Source organism: Dipodomys ordii, unplaced genomic scaffold, assembly GCF_000151885.1.
Source record: "Dipodomys ordii isolate 6190 unplaced genomic scaffold, Dord_2.0 Scaffold42, whole genome shotgun sequence".
In the NCBI taxonomy this organism is placed as follows: domain Eukaryota; kingdom Metazoa; phylum Chordata; class Mammalia; order Rodentia; family Heteromyidae; genus Dipodomys; species Dipodomys ordii.
In genome coordinates this window covers 2,189,286-2,203,324 of record NW_012267258.1, presented here as the reverse complement: position 1 = coordinate 2,203,324, position 14,039 = coordinate 2,189,286, and the positions used below count along the sequence as shown (strand labels likewise).

At 48.9% G+C, this 14,039-nt stretch overlaps 1 protein-coding gene across 2 annotated transcripts in view; it reads left to right on the top strand.

Moving 5' to 3' along the window:
* Positions 1–743: 743 nt before the first annotated feature.
* The window catches only part of Asic1 (acid sensing (proton gated) ion channel 1), a 30,707-nt gene continuing 17,411 nt past the window's right edge, over positions 744–14,039 (top strand). The window contains exons 1-2 of one of the 2 annotated variants that reach the window (XM_013018753.1): positions 744–1,125; positions 1,991–2,186. In XM_013018753.1, the coding sequence (XP_012874207.1) occupies positions 764–1,125; positions 1,991–2,186 (558 nt within the window). In that variant the 5' untranslated portion in view covers positions 744–763. The remainder of the gene's footprint in view (positions 1,126–1,990; positions 2,187–14,039) is intronic. The other variant, XM_013018751.1, reaches the window with a different exon arrangement.

Here is a 14,039-nt window from a genome sequence, read left to right as displayed (position 1 = left end):
GGACTGCGACGAGAAGCTGGACTGGAGGGGGTGGGGGGCCTTGGGGCGGGGACAAGTGGCTGTCATAGGGAACCGCGCCCCCCCATACATCCACCTCAGGCAATCCTCCACCCCACCCCCAAACACACACACACACACACACACACACACACACACACAGCCTGCGCCTGTGCCTATGTAAGAACTCAGACACCGCAGGTGAGGACTCAGGCTAGTCCCCTCCCCAGCCGTACCCACCCCCCCACCCACCCCCAAGGATTTTCTGGACCAGGTTTAACTCCTGGGGTGACAGTCTAGTCCTGGAGGAAGCAGAAGAGGAGCTTCTGACCCCAGGCTCAGCCCATCTGGGGGAGTTTGGCTCCATGAATAGGGTAGACAGTCCTGTCCCAGAGTGACCCCACATCTGGAAGGAACTCCTGTGCCTGCCTGTGGGAAAATGGGGAATTCCCTCTCTCCCTTCAGCAACGGTATCTGGGGTCTCCCCTGGTCTGGAAGCTTCCCTGGCAGAGCATTCTCTTGGCCTGAGCTGACCTCCCGCGAAGCCCAGCCTCTATATTAGGAGGAGCCCCGTCCGGGATGTGCCCCCCCCCCTGCCCTGACACCTCTGCACTTGCACAACAGAAGAGTCTAATACACCAAGAGCAAGACCTCTGGAGATAGGGATTCTGGAAGGATGGCATTAGAGCAGCCCATGTCTACTCTTATCCCAGGATGATGATAGACTTCTCTCTTCCTTCCTCCCTCCAGGATCCCCTCGGCAAGGATGGAACTGAAGGCCGAGGAGGAGGAAGTGGGTGGCGTCCAGCCCGTGAGCATCCAGGCCTTTGCCAGCAGCTCTACCCTGCACGGCCTGGCCCACATCTTCTCCTATGAGAGGCTGTCTCTGAAGCGGGCCCTGTGGGCCCTGTGCTTTCTGGGCTCGCTGGCCGTGCTGCTGTGTGTGTGTACGGAGCGCGTGCAATACTACTTCCACTACCATCATGTCACCAAGCTCGATGAGGTGGCTGCCTCCCAGCTCACCTTCCCTGCCGTCACGCTGTGCAACCTCAATGAGTTCCGCTTTAGCCAAGTCTCCAAGAATGACCTGTACCATGCTGGTGAGCTGCTGGCCCTGCTGAACAACAGGTGGGCGACTCTCACCTCCCCCCTCGGTCCAGCCCATTGGGGTGCCAGTCAGATTGCTTACTTTCTTACCCTACCAAGAGCCAGCCAACTTTGCCCTCTTGCTACCACTTCCCCACCTTCCCCCCCTTCCACAAACCATAAAGGAGCTGGGGTACTGCTAAAGCACCCAATTAAGGATACCCAATCTCTATTCCAATATAATCCAAAACAGCTCTACCCCCACCTGCCCAGCCTGAGCTGTGAGTGAGATGTTAGCACCCAGTCTTAGTTAACTTTGCCCTCCCCCCTGCCTTGTCTTCCTCACTTAGAAATGGGAAAGACCACCTTCAACTGGCAGAGACTATATCACAAATGCCATAACTCCTGCTGCTTCCCTGCTTCATCTTACTTTGTTTTGTGTGCTTATTTGCTTTGTGCCTTTGTGCTGGTCCTGGTGCTTGAACTCAGGGTCTTGGAGCTGTCTCTTGGCTTAAGGCTAGCACCCTACCACTTGAGCCAGAGCTCACTTGGTTTTGTGCTGGTTAATTAGAGACAAATGTCTCTTGAACTTTCCTGCACAGGCTGGCTTTGAACCACAATTTTCATATCCCAGCGTCCTGAGTAGCTAGGATTATAGGCGGGAGCCACTGGTGCCTGACAATGCATCTCAATCTTGTGCTAAGAGGCCCAGCTTTTGAGCAGACACCATAAGTCCTCTGATTCCGTGTGGTATATCCTCTGGACATGCACAGCTCTTCTTCCTTGCATGTCTATGCCAAGATCTGCCCCCAACCCAGGACTGGATGTTGCCCCACCCCAAGTATAAGATGTGCTGTGGTGGTCATGTTCATCCATGTGGTATTTCCCACCCTATTCCTGGCTCCAGGTATGAGATACCTGACACACAGATGGCTGATGAAAAGCAGCTGGAGATATTACAGGACAAGGCCAACTTCCGCAGCTTCAAACCCAAGCCTTTCAACATGCGTGAGTTCTATGACCGAGCTGGTCATGACATTCGTGACATGCTGCTCTCCTGCCATTTCCGAGGGGAAGTCTGCAGTGCTGAAGACTTCAAGGTGGTGAGTGGTTCCCTAATGCAAGTGGGAGTGTCAGCCTGGCCCTCAGAGGAGGAAACCAGGTTTCTCACAAGGCTTGCTGTTTGGGAAGAGGCAATTGTATGTTTTCAGCTTTGCTTTTGACAGGAGAGGACTGTGCTCAGCACTTGGTATATTTGCTCTGTGTGAGACCTGAGCCTCAGCCTTGCCTCCATGACGGTGCTCACCACAACACGCACTTGCAGACATTCCCATACACATACACTCATGTAGCCTGGTCTGCCCCCAGTGTTACTTTCTGGGTCACAGGTGTCACAATTGAGAAAGAGTGGTGGTTATTACTCAAAGTTAATTTGGGAACTGTCACCTGGGAGCTTGAAAGGGATGCAATCTTGACAGGAACCAGTGACTTATGCCTATAGGCCTAGCTACTCGAGAGGCTGAGATCTGAGGATTGAGGTTCAAAGCCAGCCGAGGCAGGAAAGTCCATGAGACTCTTATCTCCAATTAATCACCAAAAAGCTAGACGTGACAAGTTGTAGAGTGCTAGTCTTAAGCAAAAAAAAAAAAAAAAGCTAGGGTCAGTTTCTAAGCCCTGAGTTCAAGCCCAGAACTAGCACCAAAAAGAGAGAGACAGACAGACAGACAGATAGAGAGAAAGAGAAGGAAGGAAAGAAAGAAAAAGAGTGGAAGAAAGGAAGAGAGTGAGAGAAAGAAAGGAAGGAAGGAAGGAAGAAAGAAAGGAAGGAAGGCAGGCCTTTGTACCCCACCTCATTTCCCAGACCTACTGAATCAGAATTTGCATTCTGACAAGATCCCTGTTCGAGAGCTGGAGAGCAATTCAAGTAGTAGAGTACTTGTCTAGCAAATACACAGAGTTAAAACCTCATTACTGCTCCCTTCCCCATACACACCACACACACACATACACACACACACACACACACACACACACACACACACACACACACACTTAAAAGTTTGAGAAGCACCACAAAGCACAGAGGGTAAGCAAACTTTTCTCTTAAATAGCCAGCCAAGTAGTTGGGCATATGGGCACATGCCTGTAATCCTGGCATTCAAGGGGCTGAGGCAGGAGGACTGTGAATTCCAGAACAGCCTAGGCTATAGGTGAAACCCTGTCATGCAACAGGCAAACAGGTTATTTTTCCTTCTGTGGTACCCTCCCTGCCTATGCATACTTGCAGGCACATGTACACACACACACGTTTGTTTAGGTTCTCCCCCTACCAGCAAGAGCCACAGAGGCAGGGTTGGAGGGGCTCAGAATGTACAGTCCTGGCTAAACTCGAGGCTCCCTTTGCTTGTAAAAATGGAGATGTCCCTTTCCAACTGGCACTACACTCCATAGATGTGGTGGCCTCAGGCCAGCCTGAGGAACTGACTTCCACATCCGACCTGCTAGGTAGCCCTAGGCAAGTCACTCAGATTATTCAACAACCAAGCTGGTTGTTGTGAAGCATGCCTGTAATCCCAGCACTCAGGAGGCTGAGGCAGGATGGTGAGTTTAAGGCCAGTGTGAACTACATAGAAAGACCTTGTCAACCACCAACAAGAAAAACAAAAAACAACCAGAAAGAGACCAAAAGACCTACAGCCATATATAAATGGGGGAAAGACGCTTATTAATGCTTCCTAGTGTTTGCCAGGCTCTCTGTATCCCTTTGATAGATAGCCATATTAGCTCTATTCTACAAATGCACAGACCGAGACACAAAGAGGTAGAGTAATTTGCTGCAGTCCACTGCCTGGTTAATGATAGAATCAGGATTAGAACTCATGTTTCTTTAAATCCCAATGAAGTATACTCCCTAGAATTCCTCTGTGCACTTCCACCTTTTTTTTTTTTTGGTAGTACCAGTACTGGGGCTTGAACTCAGGGCCTAGATGCTAACCTTTAGCTTTTTCACTCAAGACTGGCCCTCTACCACTTAAGCCACAGCTCCATTTTGGATTTTTAGTGATTAATGATTTTAAAAAAAAGTCTCAGATTTTCCTGCCCAGGTTGGCTTGAACCTCTTATCTCATCCTCTTGAGTAGCTAGGATTATAGGTATGAGCCACCAGTACCTAGCCACTTTTTCTTTCCAAAGCTTGGGTCCCCAAACATCCCTGGGGTTCTTACTACCAGCTTCCCCATCTTTGAGCTTCCTTTTTCTCCCTGTCCATTTTCTCCCCCACTGGCTTGCTTCCTCCTAGCATGAACTACCATTGTTTGTATAGAAAGACTAAAGCCATGGTCATGTTACTGTTTACAGCTGAGGTTATACAAGACTTCCCCTATTTAAGCCCTGCTCCACAGACAGATTTCACAGGCCTTTGTCAACCCTGCTAGACAAAGTTTGTATGATCTGAATGATCAACAGCTTGCTGAGCTTGGCTGACAGAGAGCTTAAGACAGATGCAACAACCACTTCCTTCTCTTTTCTTTCTTCACTACAGGAAAGGCTTAGATTTCCCAGAGATTGAGACCAGGGAGTCGCCAAGCTCATAAACTATGTTCTTAAGAAAAATAAAATTGTAGGTGAAGGTAGGCAGCAAAAGCCAAACCCACAAGCAGAAGTAACCAGCAGGAAGAAAAGAGAACATACTAACTTTTTTTTTGGGGGGGGGGTCCGGTCATGGGGCCTGAAATCTGGGCCTGGGCGCTGTCCCTCAGCTCTTCAGCTCAAGGCTAGCGCTCTACCACTTGAGCCACAGCTCCACTTGTGGCTTTTTTTTCCCTGCTTATGTGGTGCTGAGGAATCGAAACCAGGGCCAGAATATACTAACTTTGATGGTTTGTGTTGCTAGATGAAAATAGGAAGTGCTTGGCTTAACCTGGAAAGTATAAAGTTGGGATATAAAAAGCCCATTGAAAGTGTCCAGTTGAGGGCTGGGAAGGTGACTCAGTGGTAGAACGCTTGCCTTGCATACATGAGGCCCTGGGTTCGATTCCTCAGCACCACATAAGCAAAAAGAAAAAAAGGCTGGAAGTGGCGCTGTGGCTCAAGTGGTAGAGCGCTAGCCTCGAGCTGAAGAGCTGAGGGACAGTGCCCAGGCCCAGAGTTCAGGCCCCACGACCGGACCCCCAAAAAAAAAAAAAGAAAAGAAAGTGTTCAGTTGAATCTTTCCATCATTTCCAGAAAGACTTTAAATGGTGATGTTAAGACATGTTCAACTGGGCACCAGTGGCTCATGCCTGTAATCCTAGCTACTCAGGAGACTGAGATCTGAGGATCGCAGTTCAAAGCCAGCCCTGGCAGAAAAGACCCTGTGAGGGGCTGGGAAGTTGGCTCAGTGGTAGAGCGCTTGCCTTGCATGCATGAGGCCCTGGGTTCGATTCCTCAGCACCACATAAGCAAAAAGAAAAAAGCCGGAAGTGGTGCTGTGGCTCAAGTGGTAGGGCACTAGCCTTGAGCTGAAGAGCTGAGGGACAGTGCTCAGGCCCAGAGTTCAGGCCCCACAACCGGACCAAAAAAAAAGAAAAGAAAAGACCCTGTGAGATTCTTTATCTCCAATTAACCACTCAAAAACCCAAAGTGGTATTATTGCTCAAAATGGTAGAGCACTAGCCTTGAGCAAAAGAGCTCTAAGACAGCACCCAGGTCCTGAGTTCAAGCTGGCAAACAACAACAACAAAATGACATGTTCAAAGTGAGGCACTGGTGACTCATACCTATAATCCTCGCTACTCAAGACACAGATCTGAGGATCAAGGTTCAAAGTCAATCTGGGTAGGAAAGTCCATGAGATTCTTAACTCCAATTAACTACTAAGAAGCCAGAAATGGAGCTGTGGCTCAAGTGGTAGAGGAACAATCTAAAGCAAAATTGCTAAGGAAGAGCACAAGGCCCTGAGTTCAAGCCCTAGTACCAGCACAAAACCAAAAACATGTTTGGTTTAAAATATGACTGACCCATGTTATCTGAGTGGACAATTTCTTTTTTTTTGCCAGTCATGGGGCCTGAACTCTGGGCCTGGGCGCTGTCCCTCAGCTCTTCAGCTCAAGGCTAGCGCTCTACCTCTTGAGCCACAGCACCACTTCCGGCTTTTTCTGCTTATGTGGTATTGAGGAATCGTACCCAGGGCCTCGTGCATGCAAGGCAAGCACTCTACCACTGAGCCACCTTCCCAGCCCTGAGTGGACAATTTCTAAGCTGTCATGTGAGGTGTGATTGGCTCATAGCATTCTGGAGCAATTTCAGCGTGAGAACAGATACACAGGCTAACACTGTCCAGGCCCCGCTGTAACATTTCTCAGTGCTGGGTTTTCAGGAAAAGACCATAGCTTTCTGTGTCTTCATGTCAAAGATTTGATCCTCATTATGGCTGCTGTGGGTGGGTTGACCTCCCTGCCAGTCCTAGGGCTTGAACTCAGGGCCTGGGCACTGTCCCTGAGCCTCTCTGTGCTAGCACTCTACCACTTGAGCCACAGTGCCACTTCCGGCTTTTTCTGTTTATATGGTACCGAGAAATCAAACCCAGGGCTTCATGCATGCTAGGCAAGCACTCTACCACTAAGCCACATTCCCAGCCTTTACCAGCCTTGTTCTATGTTAAGAGCTTTACCACTTCTACCTGTGGGGTTGCCCCTGCACTGATGGGAGTCAAGTTGTGAGTCACTGTCTGTTATCTTCTTGGTGGAGAATGGCCTAGCAAGGCCCTAGAGGACTCATAGATACTTTGCCTGGTATTCTACCCTTTCATCTCTTCTTGGTCTCATAATGAACATCAATCTCTCCATCCTTCTTATTCTCTGCTAGTCCCAGAGGTGTATTGGGGATGTGGATCATTGAACAAATGTAGCACTAACAGAAAACAGCTGTCTACACAGTGAAGGCTTAGGCAAGATCAACTTGGCTTTTCTTTCTTCCTTTCTTTTCTTTTCCTTTTTTCTTCCTTTCTCTCTTTCATTTTTCTTTCCTTCCTTTCTTCCTCTTCCTCTTTCTTTTTCTTTTCTTTTTTTTTTTTTTTGGTCACTTGAGATTGAACTCTGGGCCTGGGCACTGTCCCTCAGCTCTTCAGCTTAAGGCTAGTACTCTACTACTTGAGCCATAGCTCCACTTCCAGTTTTCTGGTGGTTTATTGGAGATAAGAGTCTCATGGACTTTCTTGCCCGAGTTGGCTTTGAACTGTGATCCTTGGATCTCAGCCTCTTTAGTAGATAGGATTATAGGCATGAGCCACCAGGGCCTGGCTCCTCTTTATTTTTCTTTTCTCACTCTTTTTCTTCCTTCCCCCTTTCTTTCTTCCTTCCTTTCTCCCTCTCTTTCTCTCTTTCTTTTTCTCTTTCTCTCCCTTTCTTCCTTCCTTCCTTCCTTCCTTCCTTCTTTTCTTTTCTATTCTTTTGACATGGCTGTATATTCCAGCATGGCTTCAAATTCATCCTCCACCTGCCTCTGCCTCCCAGACATTGAGATTACAGTCGTGCACGTGTCACTATACCCAGCAAGAGAAGGAGGTCTTAACTAATGGCCCAAGTCCTTGCTCAAAGTGTTTACGAAACACAGTGTGCATGGGGCTATGTGGACTCTTTTGTGGATTTTCTAAGGGCAACCCTCATCTAAACAATAAGAACCCTGTTCCTACAGGATAGTTCTAGGAGGCATAGGAAGGTGGCTACTCTGGTTTCTAAAGGCCTCCAAAGACAAGGGTCTGCAGTAATAGACACCCTCCAGATGTGCTCCTGAATCCAGCTCTACCGTGGGGATTGGTGTTCAGAAAATGTTGGGCAGGGTCCTTCCCCCTGTGAATGAGCTTGTGGAGGGTGAATGTGGATATCCTGCATTAAATCCAGGAGAAACTAGTTTGGAAGTCCTTCGGATTAAAGGGGCAGAGGGCAGTTGGGTAGGCCTCAGTAGCTGTCTCCTGAACCACCAAAAGACTAATGAATGCCAACCACAAAACTCCCTCTTTCCTGGCTGCCTCATTTGTTGCCAGGGTAACAGGGTGTGGGGATCCTCTCTCCTGTCCCACCTTACGGCTAATCAGGCTGAGCAGGGCAGGGGTTCTGTGGAGGGGGACTGGGGGCACAGCTGTCCGCTGGTGTCTGGGCGGGGGCTGGGAGTGAACATAGTCGCAGCTGGTGCCGGCCTCCAGCTGCACCTTATCTGTCCCTGGCAGTGGGAGCAGAGATGTGGCTGGAATGCTGAGCAGCTCCAAGGGGAGGGGGCTGGCAGATGGTTGCCAAGTCTGCCCTATGCTCCCCTCTCTCCTGGGGGGAGAGAGAGAAGCAACAATTCATGTCTGGACCTGGAAGAGAAGGAAGAGGAGGGTAGAAAATTATATGGATGAGGGTGTGGTAAGGGCAGTAATCCCTCTCGAGAAGGGTAGAATTAGGGGGGGCATGAGTCAGTGGGGGAACCCATAGGATTCCCCAAGGAATTCCCAAATAAAGAGATGGAGTAAAGAGAGTATAGGCATAGAAATTCACCCCCCCCAAAAAAAAAGGTTCTGGAATGAAAACATGGATAGGCGATCCTGCAGCTCAGATGGGGACAAAGAGATCACTATAAAGCAATTAAGAAGCCCATCGCCAGTGGCTCCGGCCTGTAATCCTAGCTACTCAGGAGACGGAGATCTGAGGAGTGCAGTTCAAAGCCAGGATGGGCAGGAAAGTCCTGGAGATTCTTCAGTGAAAAAGCTAAGGGAAAGCAGGAGGCCCTCAGTTCAAGTTCCAGAACCGGCGATAAGATAGATGGATGGATGGATAGATAGATAGATAGATAGATAGATGGATAGATAGATAGATAGATAGATAGATAGATAGATAGATAGATAGATAGATAGATAGATAGATAGATAGATAGATAGATAGATAGATAGATAGATTAGATAGATAGATAGATAGATAGATAGATAGATAGATAGATAGATAGATAGATAGATAGATAGATAGATAGATAGATAGATAGATAGATAGATAGATAAACAATTAGAGCCCAGGAATGGCAGGGTCCAGGGTTCTGTCCCTCCACAGACATCCCTTCCCCATCCCCTTCTCCAGAAGCTCAGAAGGAGAGTCTCACTGGAGGGCCCCCCTCCATCTCATTGCCTGGGTCTGTTTCCTCTAGCTAGGAAGGGAGCCTCAGAGAGGAAAGGAAGCAGTCCAGACCATGCAGACAGAGGGAGGAGAGTCTGGATGACAATTTCCACAGAGTGGATAGGAATGGGAACATGCACCATTTGCAGAGGGTTAAAAGAGATTCCTAGCCAGGTGTCTCACGCCTGTAAGCCTAGCTACTCAGTAGGATGAGATCTGAGGATCATGGGTTTGAAGGCAGTCTGGGCAGGAAAGAGTCATCTCCAACTGACCACCAAAAAGCTGGAAGTAGAACAGTGGTTCAAGGATAGAGCCCTAGCTTTGAGCACAACAGCTCATGGACAGTGCCTAGGCCCAGAGTTCAAGCCCCAGGACGGAGACACACACACACACACACACACACACACACACACACAGGCTCTAGTTGAAGGCCGGCTCCACTTGTCTGAGGGGTTAATGGATAGCATGACTTCACTCTGTCCTTCCCCTCTCTCCCCCTTCCTCAGAAAGTACTAGAAATAAGTAGTAGCCAAGGTCTGCAGAGTCACTGATTAGAGCCAGTTGCAGGGCTCCAGGTGTCTGGGCTGGGGGTCTCTTTCTCCTTTGCCCTTGCTCTACACACACATACATACAAACATCTTTTGGGTAAACAAACGTCTTTGGAGTACTTTGGTTTCTTCCTTCACCTCCCTCCCCCACCCTTCCCCCAACCAGTTCTCCCAGAAGGCTATCAGCTAAGAGGCTACTCGAAGCTAATTGATCTCCGAGCTGTTGCCTAAAGTAATAGGGGATTGATGGAAGTAACTAAGTGCCTCTGGGGACAGAAGTGAAGTGCTTCCTCCATGCCCCCCTGGCAGCGCCGTGGACAGCTCAATTGAAGGTACACCCACCACACCCCAAGGTGCAGTCCCAGAGGCAGAGGGAAGGCTTCCAGAGAGGGCTTCAGGGAGCTCTGCTGTAGAATAGAGATAGCTCCCTTTGTGTGTGTGTGTTTGTGTGTGTGCGCGTGCACGCACGCGCATGCCAGTATGCCAGTAATGGGACTTAAATTCAGGCCTGATTGCTGTACCTTAGCTTTTTTTTATTTTATTTTTTTCCTCAAGATTGGTGTTCTTGGGCTGGGAAGGTGGCTCAGTGGTAGAGCGCTTGCCTTGCATGCCTGAGGTCCTGGGTTCGATTCCTCAGCACCACATAAGCAAAAAGAAAAAAGCCGGAAGTGGCACTGTGGCTCAAATGGTAGAGCGCTAGCCTTGAGCTGAAGAGCTGAGGGACAGCGCCCAGGCCCAGAGTTCAGGCCCCACAACCGGACCAAAAAAAAAAAAGATCGGTGCTCTTGAGAGCCACAGCTCCATTTCCAGCTTTTTGGTGGTTAATTGGAGATGAGAGTCTCATGGACTTTCCTGCCTGGGCTGGCTTTAAACTTTAATCCTCAGATCTCTCCAGTCTCCTGAGTAGCTAGGATTATAGGCATGAGCCACTGGTACCAAGCTGCAAGGTAGCTTTAAAGTGTGCCACAACTTCACAGACTTAAACAGGGGAAGTGGTGCTGTGGCTCAAGTGGTAGAGCGCTCACCTTGAGCTGAAGAGCTGAGGGATAATGCCCAGGCCCAGAGTACAAGCCCCACAACCAACAAAAAAAAAAAAAAGTAAAAGAAAAGACTTAAACAGGAAAAAACAAACAAACAAACAACAACTAAGGGCCAGTGCCCCAGGACTGGCACAAAAAATTAAGTGATGGCTAGTTGAAATGGAGGACAGAGCTGGCGTAAGGGCAGGGTTGCACCTGACTCAACCTCTCAGCTTCTGTGTCCAATTTCCTACAAAGAGAGGGACTATATAAAGGTTCTTAAAAAGGATTTTTATTAGCTGGGTGCTGGAGATCTGAAGGATCATGGTTCAAAGCCAGGCTGGGCAGGAAAGTCCTTGAGACTCTTATCTCCAATTAACTACCAAAAGAGCCAGAAGTAGAGTTCTGGCTCAAGTGGTAGAGAGCTAGCCTTGAGCAAAAAAGCTCAGGGATAGTGTCCCAAGTTCTTTGGCAAAAGCTATCCCCTTCCTTCAGCTTCTGGGAGACTAAACCGATGCTAGCCTAAATGCATAATGGATGTACCCAGACATGGGCATAAGACATCTTTCTCTTGTTTAACATGAGCAGGAAGCTGCTGTATTTCCTTAAGAAACTGTAAGAGAATCTGCCATGCCAGGCTCTCCGAGGCCACACTAGCAGAAAAAGAAGAACAAGTTGTGGTCTTTCCTGAGATCACATGAGTTCTCAGAAAGAAAAACCTTTCCCACCCCTCTCATCTGCTGTGTCTCATCGGCTGCCTCCCAACGTGTGGCTGCCCATCCTAGGGCCTGGAAGGTTGGGCTTTGATGTTTAGTGTTGTGTGTCTCTAATTGGTGTGTCGCATCAGCGTGCCTGGCTAAGAACATCCCCGGGGAGAGACTGCCGCAGTGGCCTTGACCATAGGCAGCAGCAGCTAACTCCTGTTTCTGAGAGCATCCTCCTGGTCCACATGCCTCCAGGGAGGTAGCACACATGTGCACCTCCCTGGGTATGCCGGGAAGAGGGGGGCTATGGATATAGACTAGGGTATAATGTGGACATATATGAATGTGCACGGGGGGCACACGCAATTCCGCGTGTGGCTGTGGAAGACAGTTTTTGCGAGGGCAAAGCTCTAGTTGCATGCAGAGCACATACCAAGCCAAATTAATCATCTCTTTCAGTCTTGCTTTGAAATTTACAAATTCCCTTCACTTTCCATCATGTGGGCCTCCTAATGCTAGAAGGCAGGGAGATTTTATTTATTTTTTTTTTGGGGGGGGGGTCCGGTCGTGGGACCTGAACTCTGGGCCTAGGCGCTGTCCCTCAGCTCTTAGGCTCAAGGCTAGCGCTCTACCACTTGAGCCACAGCGCCACTTCCGGCATTTTTTCTTTTTGCTTAAGTGGTGCTGAGGAATCGAACCCAGGGCCTCAGGCATGCAAGGCAAGCGCTCTACCACTGAGCCACCTTCCCAGCCCGGCAGGGAGATTTTAATATCTTCATAGGAAAGATGAGGAAACTGAGGCTCAGAGGGAGTATGGGACTTGCCTGAAAAAGTTACAACAAGCCAGAGGATGACAGAATGGGTCCCTGACTTCAGAGTGAAGGCCAGGTTTTCTGTGTGTGGTGGACTAGGTTGCACTAGGGTCTCCAGCTGTTTGCTGTCCTATGGAGAGAAGGTTCTAGAAATCTCTTCTCCAGGTTAAATGTGCCAAGCTTCTAGATTCCCCTGTCTCTTTCTTTTTTTCTGTCTCTCTTTTTTTGGTGCCAGTGCTGGTGCTTGAACTCAGGGCCTAGGAGCTGTCTCTTAGTTGTTGTTGTTTTTTTCACATAAGCTTGGTACTCTACCACTTGAACCACAGCTCCACTTTGGACTTTTTACTGGTTAAATGGAGATTTAAAAATATCTCACAGACTTTCTCCTTTTTTGGGGGGAGGGGGGCCGGTCGTGGGCCTGAACTCTGGGCCTGGGGGTTGTCCCTCAGCTCTTCAGCTCAAGGCTAGCGCTCTACCACTTGAGCCACAGCGCCACTTCCGGCTTTTTTCTTTTTGCTTATGTGGTGCTGAGGAATCAAACCCAGGGCCTCATGTGCACAAGGCAAGTGCTCTACCACTGAGCCACTTTCCCAGCCCCCTCACAGACTTTCTAGACTAGGCTGGCTCCTAATTATGATCTTCAGATCTCAGCCTCTTAAATAGATAGAATTACAGACATGCACCACTGTACTCAGCTCCTCTGCCTTTTTTTTTTTTTTTTGGTCTGTTGTGGGGCTTGAACTCAGGCCTGAGTGTTGTCCCTGAGCTCTTTTTGCTCAAAGACAGCTCTACCACTTTGAGCCACAATGCCACTTTCTGGTTTTTCTGGTGATAAATTCAAGGTAAGAGTCTCATAGCCTTTCCTGCCTGGGCTGGCTTTGAACCATGATCCTCAGATCTCAGCCTCCTGAGTAGCTAGGATTGTAGGTATAAGCCACCAGCACCCAGCTTCCTCTGCCTTTTTATTCTGTCATCTGACCAAGTCCCAACCTTGAATGAACCCACTGTTGGCCTTCCCCAGGGAATCATTAGAGCAAGCAGGTACCACCAAAGGAAGTAGCATTACCCCAGAGTAGCATTGGATCATGTTGTATTCATGATCATCATCCTTTAGTGGGCCTGTGGTGCTGCCTAGCAACCCCGCTGTGCCTTCCTGGTCACCTTGCTCTGTCCCCCCTCCCCCATCAACCCCCCTCCTCCCCCGTGATTACTGAAAAGTCCTCTACTCACCTCCAGAAGCTACCTTGACTAGCTCCTCTCTGCAGACGACCTTGCCTCCCACTTCACTGAGAGCACAGATGCCTCAGACAAGCTCTCCTCCTTCCTCCAGGTACCAACACCCTGAAGGGAGCATCTACCTTATCCACAATAAAATCTCAACCTACTCTCCATATCTGATTCCATGCTGCCAGTGTAGGAATTTTATCCTACTCATTCTGCCTCCCCTTCATCTACAGGCAGTCTCTCCTCAAGCTAAGAGGCCCCACTGATATTGAAACAACCTTAAGACACTCCCACTTAAGAAAATGTATGTGCACACACACGCACACTCATGCATGGACTCACCTACATAGTCCCAGCTAACTGAGATACGGAGGCAAGACAATCACATGAGCACAAGAGTTTCAAACTCACCTGGACAACACAATGAGATCCCTTCTGGAAGGAAGGAAGGAGGGAAGGAAGGAAGGAAGGAAGGAAGGAAGGAAGGAAGGAAGGAAGGAAGGAAGGAAGGAAGGAAGGAAAGAAG